Source organism: Glycine max, chromosome 16 (assembly GCF_000004515.6).
Source record: "Glycine max cultivar Williams 82 chromosome 16, Glycine_max_v4.0, whole genome shotgun sequence".
NCBI lineage: Eukaryota > Viridiplantae > Streptophyta > Magnoliopsida > Fabales > Fabaceae > Glycine > Glycine max.
The window spans coordinates 28,232,571-28,253,047 of NC_038252.2; the positions used below are offsets into that span (position 1 = coordinate 28,232,571).

A 20,477-nucleotide genomic window follows, 5' to 3' on the forward strand; every position below is an offset into this window, starting at 1 on the left:
TGTTGAAAGAAAACATTTGAAGATTCAATGACCAAAGAATTAACTATTGAGCTTTGAGAATTTTGTTAATCATTTTGTGTTTGGTTAAGTCTTTTGGTGTTTTGGGTTAGTGGGAGTCGAAAAACTTTTTCATGATATATATATATATATATTGTCTTGGTAACATATCTTGTAGCATTTTAGATGCTTGGATCATTGTTATATAGCGTATTTTGACTATTAGACTATATTATTCCATACATTATTTTCGTGTGAGAGATATGTATATATGATGCACTAAATATGTATCCTTATCAAATATTATTTTCTAGCGTTAAATATTTTAGATTTCTTATATTATTGACATATGATTAAGATTGTCCTTCTAGCTTTGATGATTATTTTCATTGGTTAATACTATCTAGGAGAGAGAATGTTAAAATATTTATTATGGATTAATATTAATCAATAATTATTATATTATCTTTTATCATCAATCAACAATTTGAGATAAGATAAATATCATATGTAATTATAGATATTTTAGATGAGATTATAGATAAAAGTGACCTTGTGATGGGTTGAGTTAATTATTGAGTAAATAACTCATTGAGAGGTCCCTTATCATCAGGGAGAGGATTATAAATTTATTATTTCATTAAACAAATTGACATTTTGATTGTCTTTCTCTTAGTTAGATTCTCTTAAACAATTTCCTACAACGTGACAAAAATCCTCTCAAGAATAATTAAAGATTTCATCGTCATGCAACTCATGGTATAATTTAGGTATGTTTTTGACACCCTTTTAGATTTTATTGTTATACTTATATATTATAATTTGTATTTATGAGATCATTTGTGTTATCTACCATTAGAGAATAATATAAACATATGTTATTTATAATTGATTATATACTTTTTTGATTAGTTGATTGATTGATTATTTACTTATCTATAATTGATTGTATATTTTGATTAAACTCATTAAAGTAAAGGTGAAAATACTTTGGCGAGTTCAAGGTGAAATTAGTTTTGTGGAGGTTAAATTAAAACTTTTTTTGGATAATTGAGAAAAAACATTTTAAAAGTAGTTATAATTCTTTAATTTTTAAAAATAATTTTACAAATATATTAGATATCCATTTATATAAAAAAATATTAATAGATGGATTGGATTGATTTTATAAAATAAATTATGAATGAATTGAATAGTTTTAATAAATATAAATAAATTAGTAGATAATTTCCATTCTAATCCAAATCAAAATATATTAAATTTATCAATTTCTCCCCAAGTTGGATTGACCTAATTAGAGCGAACAAATTTAACATGATGCAACCCAAATATTTTTTATTGGGTAGGGTGTAAATTTTTCTCAACCCTGATCCATCTCTAACAGTGTTTACTTTTATAGTAAGTAAGTATTAAATAACTTATAGTTTTTTTTTTTGCTGACTTTTAATTTAGAATTATTTAATACCTACTAATGCTTATTAAAAAACTTAAATATTAAATACTTTTATAGTAAATAAATATTAAATAATTTGGAGTAGTACTTTTTTTTTTCGGTGAGCTATTTAATGCTTATTAAAAAAAACATAAATATTTCAAAATTCTTATTAAAGGACCCAAGTGTAATACAAAAGGAATAAAGGACTATTGCTAATTTAAAAAAAATAAAAATTGTAAAGACTGGAAACGAAGCGTCTAGATTTAGAAGAACAGAAGATGCAGCTTCGTCGATCTTGCTTCTTCTTTCATCATTTTGCATCGCGTTAGGGTTTGCAGATTTTCAATTTCCCTTCTTTTCGCTACCTTTCTCGCATAGAATCTCGCAATTCCTCCGTTGTTCCGTTTCCGCAACTCATCAATTCGAAAGTTATTGCTTCACAAGGTAAAAAAAAATTCGTTCCCTGAGCTACAATTTGATGGTGTTCCTTGTCTTACATCCTCGATTCCTCTTCATCAGTTTCATCGAAATTCGAATAAAACAATTTCCATGCATTATTTAAATGTTTTCGAATATTATCTGTGTGGAAAACTAATTGGAGTGTGAATTAATTTTTCTGTGCCTGTAACCTACATTGTGCGTTGTAGCATGTACCTGTATTAAACAATTGTGATCCCTGTTCTTCATAACTTATGATCCTGTGTTGCAGCTGAGGCATGATTTTTAGTACTCTAATAATTGTAATTCTCAATGAAACTGAACCTTAGGTGAATTTGAATTTAGGAGGTAGAGCATGTAATAAAGGAAAAAAATGGAGGTCGAGGTGCCAATCTCGCTTGATTTGAATAATCAACTTCAGCCAGAGACCGTAGTTTCAGTTCAAAATGGGGATCCTGGTGTTTCCTCTTCTGTTGCAAATGCTGTTAACCCGCAGCAGCCAGGTCAGTTTTCGAGCTTCATTCCTAATTTTTATTTGGTGTACAGTTAGGCTTTGACACGTGCCATCGTTGGGATGAGAAGTCAAAGGTTTAATTGCTTGATGTCGTATATAGCTACAAAAAAACCGACCAGGCAGTGGGCTGCATGGACTCGACAAGAGGAGGAAAGTTTCTTCACCGCGTTACGACAAGTTGGGAAGGTACATTTATCTTTGGTGTTGTTACCTTTCTGTGTTTGTTTCTTATGGTATCATAATGATTTCTGATCGAAATATTCTTGAATGTAGAATTTTGAGAAAATCACTTCCCGTGTACAAAGTAAAAACAAGGATCAGGTATCCACTAAAACTTCACGTGGCTTTTTAACCCTTTGCATTTTCCCATTCATCCACACCCCCCCCCCCCCCCAAAAAAAAATGATTATGTTTTAGTTTTATTGCAAATAATATCATGTCTTGTTTTAGTTTTCTTACGCACTTTTTTGTGTGGGGGCTGACTTGCAGGTCAGGCATTATTACTACCGACTTGTGAGACGGATGAACAAACTTCTTGGTCCAGGATTATGTTTGGATGCCAAAAACTCTAAAGATACTAATGCTGCAATGCTTCGCTGGTAACAATTTATTCAGAGTGGTTGTTAAAATGGGTTTATATACATGTAGATGCGCACTTGACTGCATGTGTGTAAGATGTAGACTATCTTTTTGTTCACCAAGTTAAAAGATGTTATTTCTATGATGGTGCATTGGTTAACTGAAATTTAGTCTATTTTATTGTATACGCGTAAGGAAAATCATGGAAAGAACAGGTTGATGATGGGAGGAAAACATGTCCTTGTATAGAAATGGATGGATGCTTCAGATGTCTAGCCTAGACCATAAGCGTAATCATCTTTGGTAGTAAGAAAACATTAAGGGCTGAAATTCCTAACTAATATTCTTGAAGTACACAACATCCCCTGTTTAAATACCCTTTTTTAATTTGAGGATAGACTGGACTGTTTAGTGACTTGGTAAATGACATTCGATTTTGAGACTGAGATTGACAGTGCATTTTATAATTTTATCATATTATAGTAATTTCTTGAATAAGAATAGGGGTATATTATGGGAGTTTTTTGCATTGAAAGTTTCTCACTAGTTTCTCACTTTTACCTGAGACACAGGTGGTCTTTATTAGAAAAGTATAGCTGCAAAGCCTCAAAGCTTCACCTGAAGCCCCGGAGATTTAAAATTTTTTTAGAAGCCTTGGTTAGTAAAGGCTATTTACAGTTATTTGGGATTTTTTTTAATATCTTCTGTATGTGCTGGAGCTGATCTACATTTTTTGTCGCAAAGGAGCACCAATTATTGAAGGATCGGAAGAAGAATGTGAGGAAGCGACCCTTACAGGGGGGGAATTGTCTTCCTGCTGCACCTACCGCAGTCTCAAATCAAAGTAGAGCATCAGGAAATGATGCCCGTGCAGTTAAACTGGTACTTGTTGACAATCAAAATATTTTAAAATTGGGACCTTCTAAACCATCAACGAAGCGCACTGTAAACATGGGTGTTAACCATAGTAACACCAAGGGAGATTCAAATACCATGAAACCAACAAGGCAACGAAAGAAATCTGGTGATCTTTTTCAATTCCCTTCAAGATCTCATTTACCAGTTTTCTGCTTTGAACTAGTTTTTCCTTCATGATAATTGGATAATATATATTTAAAATTTAAAGTAAATTTGCATTAGTCAATTTTTTTTTCTTACTTTACAGTAATAACTAGGTTCTCTTTATTTCTCAGGTACGATTTCAACGGCTGCTTATAAAAAATGGGAGAAGGCTGCAATTGCTGGTGTTTCTTTAGTTGCAGATGCTGCTGAGCATTTGGAGCGAGCTGCAACTGTTAAAGAAATTGAACAAGACCAGGAGAATCCAGGTAGCTACCACACTTGGAGTTTTATCCTATCCTTGCTTCCACGAGGGCTTTCTTGGATCTTCTGTAACTTCAATCAATTTTTCTATGTTCGTTCCAGGAGAAAGATGTTCTGATCCCGCTGATTATGTCCTGCCCTCTTTAGCCAAATGTCCACAAAAGCAATTTGTTGATAACAATGTGAACAATATTATGAAACTTAAGCTCCAGTTATTTCCAATTGATGAACCTACTCGAAGAGCATTGGAAATGGTGAGTATAAAAGAAAACCAACAAGAATCTTACTTTAGCAATGTAAAAGTGCTTTTGGAAACTATCATATCTTTTTCTTTTTTTCCCCTCTTAGGATAAGCATAATCCACACCTGGAGCTTACACTTAGTACTCGAAAGAAGATATCATCAATTTTAGAACATCTAAACCGTAAATGGGGTAATTCAAGCATAGCAGCTGGAGAAGTAATGCTTTTTCCTTATGGTATTCAAAGGGAAAATTTAGTTAATTATCCGAGATGGACCCAGGAATCTACTCTTAGTGCAGCTGATATATATGCAATGATTGGAAGTCCACCCATCTTCCGTTTAAGGTACCTCTTTTATCTTGCCATCTTGGTTTATTGTTATATTTGAAGTAACTAGACAGTGGCATGTAAGAAAACTATTCAATTGTGATGCTCTTAATAATTGCTTAGATAAAAGAACCTGTGAAAATTCATTCACTTCATCGCTGATTAATTGGTTAATTTATAATCATGCTTTCTGTGAAATGTTGAATTGATGAATGATGAGGGAAAAGTAAACAAAATGATTTTGATACTGAGTTATAAAAAACAGCAAAATGTTTCAGGGATTCTATACACACAAGAAATGCTTTAAATGGAAAGCCATCTGGGCTACTTTACCTTCTTTATTGTTATATTTGAAGTAATTAGACAGTGACATGTAAGAAAACTATTTAATTGCGATGTTCTTAATAATTGCTTATATAAAAGAACATGAGAAAATTAATTCACTTCGTCACTGGTTAATTTGTTAATTCATAAACATGCTTTCTGTGAAATGTTGAATTGATTAGGGAAAAGTAAACAAAATGGTTTTGGGATACTGAGTTATATAAACCAGCAAAATGTTTCAGGGATTCTATACATACAAGAAATGCTTTAAATGGAAAGCCATGTGGGCCGCTTTACCTTCTTTATTGAAGATATTTTTAAGTATGAGTGTTTGTCCTTAATTGCCGGTTATACGAAGTAGTAAATTAACTCTGATGGAATTTGGAGAGCATACTCAAGAAAAGTAAACAGCATGAGGGCTTGTGTATGTAGAGTGAGGTGGTCTATTTAATTAAGAGACAAGGGATAGATTAGGAATAATAAATATGGAGTAGAATTTCATTTTTACTATATGTACTTTGTAATGATCATATTTGCTGATCTTTGTGAAGGTATGGTTGGTTCTCCAATACTGAGCTTGGGTTATTAAATATGCAAGTGCCTGAAGCATCTGGCTCCATGCTCAGACAATACAAAAGTAGTGTGGACAATGCTAAGGATCCGATTGTGAATTCAGTTTCATTTCCTACACCATTGACTAATACTCTTTCCATGGAGCTCTCTGAAGATTGCAGAACATCCATGAACAGAAACCATACTCTTATGACTGCTTCAACTGATTTGTCTAATGCTAGAGGAAACAATGTTTACCTGAATACAAGCACTGTGGAATCTCGTGATCCTACAGCCAATACACCATGGCATGGAAAAGATGTTAGGGATGGAGCTGTGACTACACAGTTGGAAGACATGGTAATTGCCATCCTCTCTATTTTTGTTGCTTTTATTAGCCCTATAGTGTTACTTTAGGCTTTCATCTAGTGTCATAGGATCTTTAAGTGTTACCTTATTGTACTTTGTTAGTTCATGATATAAATTTTCTCGTTCTTGGGATCTTGAGCATATCTTCCCTCCTTTTTTAGATTGTTATGTTCCAAATTCCAATTACGTACTACATGGTTTGAGTGGTATACATTAACCAGACTTTTTTATTTGGATAGTTAAGTTGCATCTTGTATCATTATCAGCATCCATAACTTTTAAGTTCTATGTATGTATTCAGGATGAGTTGAAATTAAGCAGTGGAGCAGGACTGTCAGCTGGAGAGTGGGCTGACAGCCTTACCAACATTAGTGTGGGGGACCTACTTTCAGGAGTGTCCCAGGATCTTGATAACTGCATCAATCCTCCTATTGCAGAGAGTTGTTATGATGTTCAGCAAATTCCTTTTAGTAGTGATTCTTTTGATGCTGCTATTGCTGCTCACATATCTAGACACCAAGACAGGATGGGACGATCCTCTCTGGCATCCCATATGTCTTCCATCTGGGATGCTGAAGAAACTTGTGATGCCTTTTTATTTAAAAAGGATCCTATTCTTCAAGAATATCGTCCTTGTTTATCTCCAGTTGCTTCTTTAGAGTCTGAGAAAAAGGTTACTAAAAGAAGCTTTGACAAATTGGATGAGGTAGTATATCTTAATTGTAATCACTAGGCATTGCTTGTGAAGTGAAGCAAGGTTTAATTTTCAGAGTATTTATTGCAGCTGTCACCTGAAAGAGAGAGGCTTGTGGATGATTGTGCTCAAACAGACCCTATGCCTATGGACAGTTCCGAGTCTGATGCAGATGTCCAGGAGCATTTAGGAAAGGATTTTAGTGCGCTGGCAGATATGTATTGGGTATTTTTTTTTTCTATACTCCAATTTTTCCCATCAGAGTCCATGGCTTCTTTATAGCTGTTTAGGTTCACTTACGGCGAACACAATTAGTAGGATGCTTATTACAAGAAGCCATTACAAACATGTTTACATTCTGTCACTCTGAACTATCCAACAAAATAATAAATCCGAGCTTCAAAAACATTTTGAACTGTTGAATTCATAAGATTGATCTATTATTTTTTATTATGTAATATATATACACACACAATGCATCTGACTTGATTTCCTACTGTCTTTCAATTCTATCATGTTGCAGCCTGATTCCTTGGGACCTTTGGATTTGGAAATACCATCATCAACTAAATACCATAGCGAAGATCTAATTTTTAGTGATAGTCTTAGTGGACTGAATCGCTTGATAGCCAGCAGCCTGGATGCATTCCAGAATTGCTCCTTTTTTGGGTTTGACAAGAAGGAAGCACCATCAACAGTTGAGGCTCGAGAATCTGCCACTCTTTCAGATTTTAAAATTGGAAGTGGCATCTGAGACTCGTCATGATTGGATCTTGGTAATGGTTTTCCATTTCTGGCACGAACACAATTGGAGTTTGTTAAGATTTAACATTTTTTCTTATACTGACTGGAGGTGTGCATGCTAAAGAATTGGATTGAGCCACTTCCAACTCTTCCTGTATATGTTTCTCTAATCTGCGTCTCTTTCCTTTTGTACAAAAAAAAATGATCATGGAAGGATCAGTCTCCTGTAGAAATATTCCTTTTTTAGGTGAACATATATCTTTTTTATTCTCTGCTTCTGGATGTTGTATTTTAAGAAGACCGTCTTGCAACTCCGTGGCATGGACTTGTTTTCTAAGCTAATGGACTCCTCCCCTCTCTTTCTATTATGCAAGCTAAATATCTAATGGACAAAAACGCAGTTATATGATTATCTTTTATCATATTCTTTCTTTTAAAGTGATAACTTGTAGGAGAGATAACTTGGTCCAGATAACCAATGTTTTTATCGGAAGCTGAATCATTTAGATAATACTCGAGTTTGATTCTTGATGAAAACAATTTTTTGTGAGATTTTCCTTATTTTCCGGTTAAATTATGGATTAGTGAGGATCTTTTTCCTTTGATGAATGAGGTTTAAGAAAAAAAAAAAAGTAATACAAAAGCAGTCAATTCTCTTTTGGATGAAATGACCTAACGGGATGCTGCATGTTAGGTTCATATAAAAGCAGTCAATTCCCTATTGGAACACAAATATTTTTATACATATGCTATTTTAGTGCAGTATTTTGACTTTTACCACTAATATGCAAATGTTTTACTAGGATTTATGGAGTCTTAACCTTTTTTTCAGAGGAATGAAGTGTAACCTGACCAAACACATTTCTAATCCTAATTGCTAGTTAGAAATTAACACGCTTCAATGTAAATTTTCTATTCACATGTCATATATTTATCCATATATAATTACATTTTAACATGATATTGCCCGATTGTATAAATATTAATATATATTTTTATGTAAAGAATGAAATAGAAAAGAAAAAAGAAGAGGGATATTAAAAGGAAATAAATTGGAAAGGATGTTATTTTGATGAATAAAACTAGGAAGAAAAATACAAAAAAAAAACTTCATTTGCTTGGATGAATGAAAAGAATAGTAAAAGTATTAAAATAATTTCAAAAAATCAAAAGAATAGTAAAGGTATTTTTATTTTTTATATTACTAAAATTATTTTATTTTTAGAAAAATATTTTTAATAGAAGTCGAATTAATTATGATAATAATTTGTCATAATTAATTTGATTACAATTAAAAAGGATAAATTGTCATTAATTTAAATTTTAATTAAAAGTAATTTAATAGCAATTAATTCGTCATTAAGATAATTTATATCATAATTAATTCTATTACTATTAAAAAGTTAATTTGTATTGAAATCAGATGATTTAAAGTAGAAAAAAAAAGTATAATAAAAAAGTGATTCATCTGAGTTTTATTTACAAATCACTTGTCAATCTAAAAGTAAAAACAAAAAATGTTTATATGACTTTTTTTTTATATGGAAATCAGGAAAAAAAACCAGTTATAAATCAATGAAGACCCACATGGGAACTGTACGCTAATTACATCCACCAAAAGCGGCAAGGAAATAAAATCTGGAACACTATAAAAAAACCCTAACGCTATTATTCAGTTAAACCAAACTTCGACAAAACATCCGCCACTTGATTGGCTTCGCGGAGCATGTGCTTCCAAGCATATGTACCACCTTTGAGGGTAAAGGATATTATCCGTTGGATCGGCGGGGAACAAATATGCGTTGCAGGACATCCTTTGGTAACTAGCAGGTCGATAGTTGTTGGGAATCATATTAGAGTTAGTTAAAGTAGTTGTAAAAGTAGTTATTTCAGTTAGTTTGTTAAAAGTGAGTTAATTTCAAGCTAGATAGTGGTATGATTATGTTTACTCTAGAAGTCAATTCTATTCCTAATGATCTATTTTGCTCTAGAAGTTAATTCTATTTCTAATGGTCTATTTATATCTACTCTACTAAGTTGTAGTTGGATCATTGACTCTCATATTAGATGAGAGAATAGAAAATGAATTCATTAAAAAATTAGTAAATGATTACACAATGATTGCTATATATATATATATCAACTTGGAACTAACTAACTTCTATCAAACTCTAACTTAACTACTTTTACCATTACTTTAACTTAGTCTAATAAATCAGACTCAAACGGAAGTTAGTAAAGCCTTTTTCCAAGGCTGTCTGAGTGTATACCAAGGAAAATGGCCAACAGTTCAGACATAGTAATTGAGCATCTACCAAGATTAAACCCATTAGGTGAAGCATATCTTTAGGTGCCTCCCTACATCTTGGGCACGCATTGTCAACAGACATACGTCTTTGGCATCTTTGGACATTTGTTAGCAAGGCATTCTTTGCAACTTTCCACAAGTGAACTCCATTTTCTTCTGGACCTTGCCACTTCCAAATGTTGGCGAACAAAATATTCTTCGACACAAATCTGTCCAGAGACACACAACAAAGCTAAATCATCATCATCTGAAATATCTGGCGGGACTAAGGCCTTGATCACAAAACAAACATCTAGAGGCAAAACCTGAACTAGTTTAGCATAATTCCAATCGCCATTTGTCCCCATAAACTCCCGACTTTAGTATTCATTGTCATCCGGAGTTATTAGTGCTTTGTCAATAAGCTTCCCTTGAGAGGGACATCAAACATCCAATTCCAACCAGAACTAGGTTGATTTACCATTCGCCACACCTTCCAAAAAAGGTGTTGATCCACCTTATCCCAACTATTACATATTACCTTCCAAAAGCCTCTTCTTTAGAACCGGAACTGTACTTAGCTCGAACAGTAGATGCCCATAACATGTTTTTCCTAGTGCAAAGTCGTCAACCCATTTTCATCATGAAAGCCCTGTGGCCAATCCATTTTCATCGGTGATCAAGTGTAAATTGTGAAGATTCTTCTTAGATGCATGTAAGGAGTGATCAACCTAGTTTTTAGGGGTTTGGATTGTGTGGAAGCATGTTCATATCCTACATCTGAATTGAAATTGTGCAAAGATTTGGTTTTGGCAAGGAAATCACATTCTTGCATTGTAGAGATTCATTGTTTAAGTTCTGAGTTTTAGGTTAAATCACCTAAGGAATTAGGGATTGGACTTAGAACTCAAAGATTAATCACCTAAGGAATTACGAATAATCATTTAAGTTGAATCTCAGTTGCATTGAACTGAGAGATTGATTAAGATCGAGTTACATATGTAGAATCCTATAGATTTCATCTCATCAACGTTTTTCCACTTTTGAATTTGATTTCGCTCCAAAAATTCTTTCAAAAAATTAGAAACAGTTTATTTTCGCTATAGCGAATATCCTTGTTTTGCTACAGTGAAATCTTTTCTTAAAAAAATAAAATTTTGAGACATTCGCCACAATGAATTGATGCCTAGCTCGTTGCATTGAATGCTTCTATAAACCTTTCTGTTTTAGATAACTTTACTGTTGATTTCCTAGATGTTGCATTAAGTCTCTATGGATATGATAACTCAATACTCATTGTTTCTTACAACAAGTAGACTATGTTCACATGCTTATCTCGAGAGTACAACAAACATATTGTTAAAGAAATATATTCTTGACTTCTAAAAGTTAATTTTCTAGTCGGAACTATCACAAAACAACCTAAGCATTGAGTTAATTATCTCCACTTGTTGATTGTTGGCTTCTGCAAACAATAGTAGATCATCAGGAAACGCTAAGTATTTGTCGCAACCTACCCTCAGGTGGGGGTGCGAAAAGGCCTCTCGAATGGACCAAGGGTGCGTCTTCCAATGAAGGAAAACGTGTGAAGTCGCCACCAATGTTTATTTGAAGAAAACACTAGAAAAACCAAAAAAAGACGATGGTCTACATATTTTGAAAATGAGGGTTCGAGAGTTGTTTGTGCACGGGAAAGGTATTAGCACCTCACGCGCTTGTCACAAGGGACGACAGCCTCTAATCGAGTGTGCAAGACATGACTTCAAAATTATGTATTTTTCCTTCTTATGTTTTTTATGTATTTCATCTTTTTATATTTTTTTTATCTTTTTGGGGTCAACACGTATCCTCGGGTGCGATGAGGAAATCAGATATATGTAGTTTTTAAAGTCTGAAATTTTGTTGGTTAAATTGTTTTTATCTTTTTTGAAAGATTGATTTTAATCGAACAAAAGTCGTTTAAGGCATTGGACCTCGAAACGATCTTTTAATTTTTGAAAAGAGAAGAGAGTCATTAAGGTGTTGGACCTTTGAACGATCTCTTGATTTTTTTGAAAGGAGAGAACCGTTAAGGCGTTGGACCTTTGAACGATCTCTTGATTTTTTTGATGAAATGAAGAAGTTTATGAGTTGGTTTTATTTGGTTTTGGCTAATTAATCTTCAATCCTTTTTTAGAGATAACTTGCGGCGTTAATGATCGGTTAAAACTTATTTTACATTGATGAAAAGAGTTTACGACACAAACGATCGGTTGAAACTTATTTAAAAAGTGATTAAGTGAGATTACAACACAAACGATCGGTTAAAATTCATTTAAACAGTGATTAAGTGAGATTGCAACACAAGCGATCGGTTGAATTTTATTTTAACGGTGATTAAACGAGATTACGGTATGAACGACCGGTCGAAACTCGCTTTAAACAAAGAAAAAGATCACTGATGATCGAAGAAGGAGATGAAGATGCACAAACAATAAAGGGGACCCCTATGGGTCCATAAATCAAATTTAAATTCTTAAAGCAAGCACTAACCGTATGAAGAACGAAGAACAAACGATGAACGAACGAAGAACGACCAAGGAACGAATGACAAACGATGTAGGAATTGACCACGAATGCAATTCGAAAGCGTTTCAACCTTGTTTTCTCTTCTTTCTTCTTCTTTCTAGACCTCTGGACTTCAGGGAACTCAGGGACCTTTTCCTCTAGCCTTCCCACACTTATTTATAGCAAAACAAGCCACTTGGGATGAAGGTAGCTTGCCTAGGCAAGTTGATAACTTCATCCTGAAGTAACTTGCTCGCCCAGGCCAGCTGAGCTCTCCCAGGCAAGTTGGTTACTTCATCATGAAGTTATCTAGGTGGCTCAGGGGCTGAAAATTTCCCCAAAAGTGACCCTTTTGCCTTCCTTTTGATTTTATTTTGCACATTTCCTTCCAAAACGTCGAAAAACCTTACAGAATACGTGACAATTGGTGTTAACCAGCTCAATTCGTCTGACAAGAATCCAAATGTTTGCAAATGATCGTCCTCAGACAAAATTAGGGTATGATAGTATCAAATGGGGGTGTTATCTCTTGAAATGTTGATGAGCTTCCATAACTTTTGATTGACCGACTCATTTATCATATAGAAGAGCCTTTCAATGCATAAGACAAATAGTAGCGGCGGGATGAGATCCCTTTGCCGAATCCCTTTTTGAGGTAAGAAACTTTCCAAGGTCTCTCAATTCCACAACATCTACATTTTCGAGGTTGAGATACAATACTAGATAAGTTCCACAAATATGTCCGAATAGCCTACATCTTGGAGAGTTTCTTTAACAAATTCCCATTGGAGGCGATCATAAGTATTTTCTAAGTCAATCTTTGTTGCCATCCAATCCTTAGCTCATTTTTCACCTCTCATAGAGTGAAAAATCTCTTGATCTATGACAATGTTATTTACGTCACGCCTGTTCGAAATAAAGTTGCACAGACACGGATGAATCGACTTCTTCATTACCAATTGAAGTTTATCAACCAATATTTTGGTAACAATCTTGTAAGAAACATTGCATAAACTTATTAGGTGAAAATTCTTAAGCTAAACAACATTATCTAATTTGGGGATAAGTGTAATTAGCATAGCATTTAATTCATCCACACAACTTGGCTGCTCAAAAATAGAGAAAATAAGATTGCATATATTTTGTTGCACAAACTCTCACTATGTTTGATAGCAAATGGCTTGTAGGCCATCTAGGCCTGGAACCCACCCATATGCTTAATGATGCCGTGTATCTCCTCTGTTGAAATCATCTTCCTTAAGGTGTCCACTTTAAAAGTTTCCAACTTAAAGAAAGCACTAGAAAGGCATAGAGGGACATATGGGGTATCCATTAAGAATAACTTTTTGTAATATCCTCTGACAATGTTCTAGCTTATCATATTGTGAGATCCACATGCCATCCTCATCTTGCAACATATCAACCCTATTTCTCTTTCATCGAAAAGCTACAATGCCATGGAAGTAACATTAATTCCTATCACCAAAGGTGATTCATTTATATTGGGACTTTTAGTAGAGAAGGACTTCCTCATCAACTAAAACCTGTTGGTATTCAATCCATAAATCCTTATGATTTTAAGCCAACAAAGGGGTGTAATGTGCAACCAATTAAGCCTTCATTTGTTGTAACTTCTTCAACAAATATTTCTTCATATGGAAGATGTTTCCAAAGACGTGCTTATTCCAATACCTCAAATAAGAAGTAAAGCGTTGGATACCTTGAGACCACAACATACTCTTACCCCAAAGATTGACTCATAAGATTATCAAAATCACGGAAGGAGAGGCATGAGGAAATAAATCAGAAGTTATTATATTTCTTTTTCGCTGCAAAGGCTTACTAAAGTGAACCAAGAGAGGCCTATGATCTGATTTAAAAGCAAGAAGATGAGAAGAAAAATAGTAGCATTAGGGTAAAAGGTATGCCAATGCATATTCATGAGGAGCATATCTAACTACTTAACAATTCCATCTCGATTCTAAGTATTAGGACTACCTAGGGACCCTGCATCCACCAATTCACAAGCATCAACAACATCCCAAAAGCCCTTAATACTTTTGCAAGCCCCATAAGACAATTCCTTATCACATTAATAGCATTAAGATCCTCCATTATTGGCTTATCACATATCTTTTTTGTCTTAATCTTTTATTTTTGTTATCTTTTATTTTTCTTATCTTATCTTTTTTATCTTTATCATCTTTTAATTTAAATCTTTTATTTTTATCTTTATATCTTTATCTTATCTAATATATTTCTTTATATGTTATTTTAAAAAAAAGTTTAAAGTGAAAAATAGAAAATCAAACCTAATATAATTGGATCAGGATCACACAAATTAAACCTAATGTGGGCTACAGGCAATCTGCGGGCCAAACTCGCATAGTCCGCAGGTTAAGCGGGACGGGCCCAAAAATATGACATAACCATGAACCATTTAAAAAAATTGGTCCGTAACCCGCGCGGACCGCGGGCCCCGCGGGTCAGTCCATGGACCTGGGCCCGTTTACCCACCCCTAATTATTGCCCATGACTCATGAATATCACTTGCTAGCTCCACGAACTCCACAATTCTTGGCAACGAGCATAGTGTGGGCTTCTATAGATAGTAGTAAGCATCCAAGGAGGATTATTCTTCCTCTGCACACTAATAAGAATGAATTAGTGATCATGAGCCCTGGCATTGACTCTCCATTCATCATCCATCCAATCCAGATTGTCCAACTACGTATTGAATAAAGACATTATCAAAATCACATTGGTTACTAATTCGGCGAGCCACATCCTACTAGTATGAGTCTCCATGAGATAGAGAAAAAAGGACTTAATAGTCATGCTACAGATCTTTAATGAGTTTAGTAAAACCCCTTCTAGTAGTCCCCCTACAATTCTAACACAATAAAGTCATTGGAAAATATTTAGAAGGGTGGACCCATCATGACCCTTACCATCCTGAGGCACAACAGAAACTGCCTCTGCTTCCATGGCGCTAACGTCCATTGGCTCTACATGTCCTCCACCATCGTTGAAACATGCATGTCATCATTTTTGGCAGGTTCAACGAGTGCACCTTGTAGGCTCATCGTCCTCAGGATCTCTTCCTTCGAAATGGTGATTGTAGTTCTCTTGACATTAGCCAAAGGCTATTCTTGAAGAGTGATACCCTCTATAGCAGCAATGGCCTTACCAATTTCACCTCCAAATGGGTCCTAGATCATTGGTATTTCCTATATTTAGGGGGGACAAAAGTGAGTTTCCCTTTGGCACTTTGATTCTTCATAGGAAACTTATGATTGGAATTTGTTGCATAATTTTTTTTGTTAGCCCATGTTTTTATGGCTTTTAGGGGATTTTTTTCTGCTTCTCACGCTACAAGCCTTGATCCCCGATGACCTACTAACCTCAGAGCTACTTTTATTACCCGTACAGATGACCCTATCTTTAAAGACACCTTTCTCTTTCCTAAATAGGATACGATCACATTTTTCTAGAGAACTTTAAATCTAGACCCCATACAGGCCCCACTTGTGTCCTTGATTTTAGGGTCATTCCCTTTTTGGAAGCGTTAGACCCTTTCTTAGTACCCTTTCTTAATCCCTTTCCTCTATGATTACATGGATGATTCCCTTTTCTAACAAGCATCTAGGGACTAAACTGAGAAATGGTCTTTTTATCCATTTTGTTTCCTCCCATATTGGATTGCTGGCCCACTAATGTCACCCTCGTGTTAACCCTATTCTGTAGAGGGATGAGATTGGTTATGTCATCATTGATTTTTGTTTCCTGATGAACACAATCATTGTCCTCAAATTATCCATTCTCCCCCTGCACCGTTGGGGGTTCCACCCTCTTTTCTGAGCAAAGCACCTCTTGATGGCCACATTTCCCACAACACAAGCAAATTGCAAGAAGCCCATGGTATTCCAAAGGGAGCTCTCTACCTCTAGCAATGATCTTGGGCACAAAGAGTTTATCCAGATCCAATTCAACAAAAAAATATGCGGACTGTCCCCGAGAGTGAATGGAAGTCACCTTATCGATCTTCAACATAGTGCCTAGAGTGTTCCCAACCCAACGCAAAAACTTTGTTGTATAGTTCCCTGGTTAAGTGCAACATCTTGATCCATGCTGCAACCTTTCTTTTGATATCAAGATTCGAATAGAACCCAATTCTCCACCTCTGAACTAAGCGTTAATGGTCCACTATCATCTAAAGATCCAAAAAAAGTGTATGTTTATAGTCATCAACATGTTTAATTGGATTATAAAAAAGTCATTTGGGAGATTAATGATTTTGATCCTTCCTTTCACAACCCACTCACGATTTAGGAGATTTTCAATGATCTTAAAGTTAACCTTCTTTCCTATCACCTTGACCAAAAACACCCATTTCCATGGCATACACTACTTAACAAACTCCTCAACTATGACTTGGATCTTTGGAAACTTCCCCTTATCCTCTTCTGTAATGATAAATCCAACAACATTTGCCCCATTTGCTAGGTCCCTCAACCACCTAGCATCTTCTTCCACCCCTAAACAATTAAAACCCCTATTTTTCACCCTCTGAGGTCAATAGTTTCTCTTTATAGGGAGGTTTTGACAAATAATCTCCTTCGACAGATTTCCAAAAAGAGTCACCCATTTGACAATCTCCATTAGCTTTGTGTTTCCCTTTTTTGTGTTTCAGTGCAACAAATCTGCCTCTTGCTTTGAAACCTCCTCCAAAATCCTAGGAGAGCTTTCTAGAGACATACATACAACTCTTTAGAGTTATAGGTGCATCAAAATTTTCTATGGCATTTAGGAAAATAGAAAAATAAGTAGAGGACAAGAGTTTCTTTTTGTTTGTATTTGAAAAAGGAATGGGAAGAGTATTGATGGTAGTAAAAATACCAATCCCCTTATCAAAGTTTGTAAATGTAGGATTTTGTATTGGCATTAATATTTTGAAAATACAAACCTCACTCAGTGATCAAATTTTTTGGTATAACCTGGAGGTGTAATCCTCCCCCCACCAGATCAGTCTATTTTTGGGGTAAAGTGATACATCCAATTGTTACTCCGTACCCAAATCGAAGATCAAACTTCAAACCTTGGTTAAGAAATAGGCTTAACTATTTTTGTTAATTAATTTATATGTTTTATCTTTTAAAAGTTGTGTATGTGTGGGTGCACACAATTTTACCCAATAATCCTTGATTTTTAACCAGTAAACAAGATTGGGATTAACCAAATAAAAAAAAAAAAAAGCCCAATCCTATCATAAAATCATGCTAAAGACCGAGTAAATATCATTGGCAGCAACAAAAACTAAAATTAAACCAACATAAAAGGTAGTGTGTGGCACAGTAATAATGTGACTATTTTCTTCATATGTGGCATTTACCACCTATGTCACTTCATATGGCTATTTTCACCTTAAGGTATTTAAGCTCTTAGCCAAAGAAAATATGGGGACAAGGGAACTTAAGTTCACCCTAAGCACAACCCTGATGGAACACATCTCAAACCAAACATAAGGCAGGGACATGATGTTATCCAATTCGTGAGTCTACCCTTTAATTATTCTCCTCTATGGAGAAACATGTCTACTATTTTACGTACAAAAATGTTAACAACACACTTTTTAACAAAATTTTCTACTTTCTACTATTGGTCAAAATTTGTTAAAAAAACATAAAATTATGTAGATTCAATTTATTTAATAAACCTCACTCGTGATTTTATAGTTCTCGTTCAATTTTGATCAATAAAAGAGTGTGTTGCTAGCACTCTTCTTTTACATATGATAACAGCTGATTGCGCCAAACTAAAAATTCACAATTGTAGCAGGAAGCTACAAGGATTATTTGATAAAAAGGTGGACAGACAAGGGAATTGGTAATGCAAAACTGGTATTTCAGCTCCATATTGTTATTATGAAAGAAACTTGGATGAGAACGACAAATGAATCATTCTTTGATTATAACATCATTCTCCCATTATTTATTCTTGGACTTTGAAGAAGCCCATTTAAAGTAACCGCAGTTTGCTTCAAGATTAGATGCAGGGCCCTGAAAGTGGAAAAACACGTTAATCTTCTGGATAGGGAGGTGATGCACAAATTTTGAAATGACAAAGGAAGACAAGATGTAAAACAGAATACGATCCAACCTATCAGAACTGGTGGCTATAACCATAATATAACTCAAGCAGACGCATGACAAGCTCTAGGATAGCTTGTTAAAACCCAAGAAGAGTGCTATCAATACACTCCTTTAAACATGTTTTTTCTAATTGGTTAGAATTGATTGATAAAACCATAAAATCAGGAATGAGAATCATTAAATATAATGTGAGATCCACAAAATTATCATTTTAAATAAATTTTTGTCAATCAAAAGAGTGTGTCAGAGAATGTTTCTAGTATTTCTCAAAATGCAATCCCTCCCTTAAAACATGTTGCTTATTACTTTTCTTCTGCGTTATAATAGATGGTGCAAGTTTGCTAGTTCTTACAAGACAATCCTTATTTTAGTCCTCAAAAGAAAGACTATCAATTTAGCACCTACAACTAAATTGCCATATAGTGGTAGTTTACAAATCCGATTTACCAACCCTCAATGAACATTCATAAACTTCCGAGTTTGACAACCTTACAAAACTAGAGATCAACATTACTCTAGTTTTAATAAGCGATTGAATTTCTTTGATGGACAGATGGATCGAGTCCTCACAAAACTATAGTGTGTGTTTGATTTAAAGCAAATAAATAGGGTAAATAGAAATAAAAGAGATAATTTGAAAAAAAAAAAGTAGAAATAAAATGATATGTTGTGTTGTTTGGTTTAAGAGAAATATGTGGCAAATAATTTTTTCTTTCTTTCTAAAAACCAAAGAAAATCGATTTTACTGCAATTGGGAAGAGAGAAATTTGTAATTTTACTCTCTCCAAAAGCGCACGAACCAAACGCACCCACCCCATTTCCGGTAACTTCCTCTCTTTGGAACCAAACACAGCCATGGTGTAGTGCAGAAGAATAATTTTAAAAAGTTACCTAGAAGCACAAGGCCTTTAAAAAGGTAGAACCACAATGCCCAAAACCACTCAATGGAAACAGATTACCTCAGCGTGGGCACAAACATAGAATCTGCGGCCAAAATTAGGTCCTTGTTTCTTCACCACCCGAGCAATACAAGGTTCCTTATAGCCCTTGCAAATAGGTATACTGTTCTGCATCAACTGTTGTATTCGTTGCCACTCTAGTGAAGCCACATTACTCATTTCTTCTTTTGTGGAACTACCATTTGGTCCAGCTAAATCCTGATCACATGTATCAGTATCCAACCCATATTTCTTGGGACTGCTACTATGAGCAAATACTGTTGGAGTTTCCTGTAAACGAGGGCTTGGTTGAGAGGGTTCTGCCTGATTATTTGAGTAATCAGTACATGAGTCATTGACTACTTTTACAGAACTACCATTGTCAAGATTTGCACTTTTCTGGAAAAATGACCGAAGTGAGAGCTGGGACCATTGACTACTTTTAGCTTTTTGTTGGATTTGTTACATTGCCTGGTTGTTGATGTTTCATTTTCACTTCCTGATTTAGAAACAGACTCCTGAGAGGAACCTCCAGAAAGTTTGTTGGTTTCAAAATGCTACTACCTTCAATCCTGGCTTGGAGGAAAATGGCATTCATTTGGACTTGTGGATGAACCAGCTCTGTTCACTGGTTCTTTTCTCTCACAAGTACTATCCATTGCAATGTCTTCTTGTGCCATCTCAAATGATTTCATTTTTTTAGAAACTTGTCTTTTCATCAACACTGACACTGCAAGAAAAGGTTTAGAAACAAATACACATTAACAATGACATCATATGAACAGAGAATCTCATCCAAAGAAGAAACAATGTTTTGTAGCTAGAGTTTGCTGTATGCCATGAACCATGGGAACATATCTAGCAGATAAGGGAGGAGTACTGTGCAGAGAGACATCAGGAATTTCATGTAAAGACATAAAAACTGGAGCATGATCAGATCCTTCCAGTTTAACGCTACGCCCTCCCTTCCACCTATGGGCACTGAGCTGATCAGGAATTCAGTTAGAACTTATAT

At 34.8% G+C, this 20,477-nt stretch overlaps 2 protein-coding genes across 4 annotated transcripts; one reads left to right on the plus strand and one right to left on the minus strand.

Moving 5' to 3' along the window:
• The first annotated feature begins 1,640 nt into the window (after nt 1-1,640).
• On the plus strand, nt 1,641-7,875 carry LOC100798411 (TSL-kinase interacting protein 1). 3 transcript variants are annotated; one of them, XM_006599274.4, is made up of 14 exons: nt 1,641-1,876; nt 2,200-2,373; nt 2,485-2,570; nt 2,658-2,705; nt 2,874-2,983; nt 3,536-3,620; nt 3,708-3,987; nt 4,157-4,291; nt 4,389-4,540; nt 4,635-4,873; nt 5,731-6,091; nt 6,402-6,806; nt 6,885-7,019; nt 7,318-7,875. In XM_006599274.4, the coding sequence occupies exons 2-14, from the start codon at nt 2,244-2,246 to the stop codon at nt 7,546-7,548; spliced, it is 2,397 nt and encodes a 798-aa protein (XP_006599337.1). In that variant the 5' UTR covers nt 1,641-1,876; nt 2,200-2,243; the 3' UTR covers nt 7,549-7,875. The 3 variants fall into 3 exon arrangements, with proteins under 3 accessions (XP_006599337.1, XP_003547937.1, XP_040866406.1); XM_003547889.5 differs by having other exon boundaries at nt 2,216-2,373; XM_041010472.1 differs by lacking the exon at nt 2,200-2,373 and having other exon boundaries at nt 2,417-2,570.
• Nucleotides 7,876-18,786: 10,911 nt separating this feature from the next.
• Nucleotides 18,787-19,921, minus strand: LOC121173723 (DNA-(apurinic or apyrimidinic site) endonuclease 2-like; the record flags this gene model as incomplete). Its single annotated transcript, XM_041010474.1, has 1 exon — nt 18,787-19,921. A coding segment is annotated over one exon (456 nt), but the record flags the coding sequence as incomplete, so codon positions are not given.
• Nucleotides 19,922-20,477: the final 556 nt, after the last annotated feature.

Coding starts and splice junctions, on each gene's coding strand:
- LOC100798411 (XM_006599274.4), top strand. CDS start 2,244: ATGGAGGTCGAGGTGCCAATCTCGCTTGATTTGAATAATCAACTTCAG. Junction 6,092..6,401: donor CTACACAGTTGGAAGACATG/GTAATTGCCATC, acceptor GTATGTATTCAG/GATGAGTTGAAATTAAGCAG. Junction 6,807..6,884: donor GCTTTGACAAATTGGATGAG/GTAGTATATCTT, acceptor TATTTATTGCAG/CTGTCACCTGAAAGAGAGAG.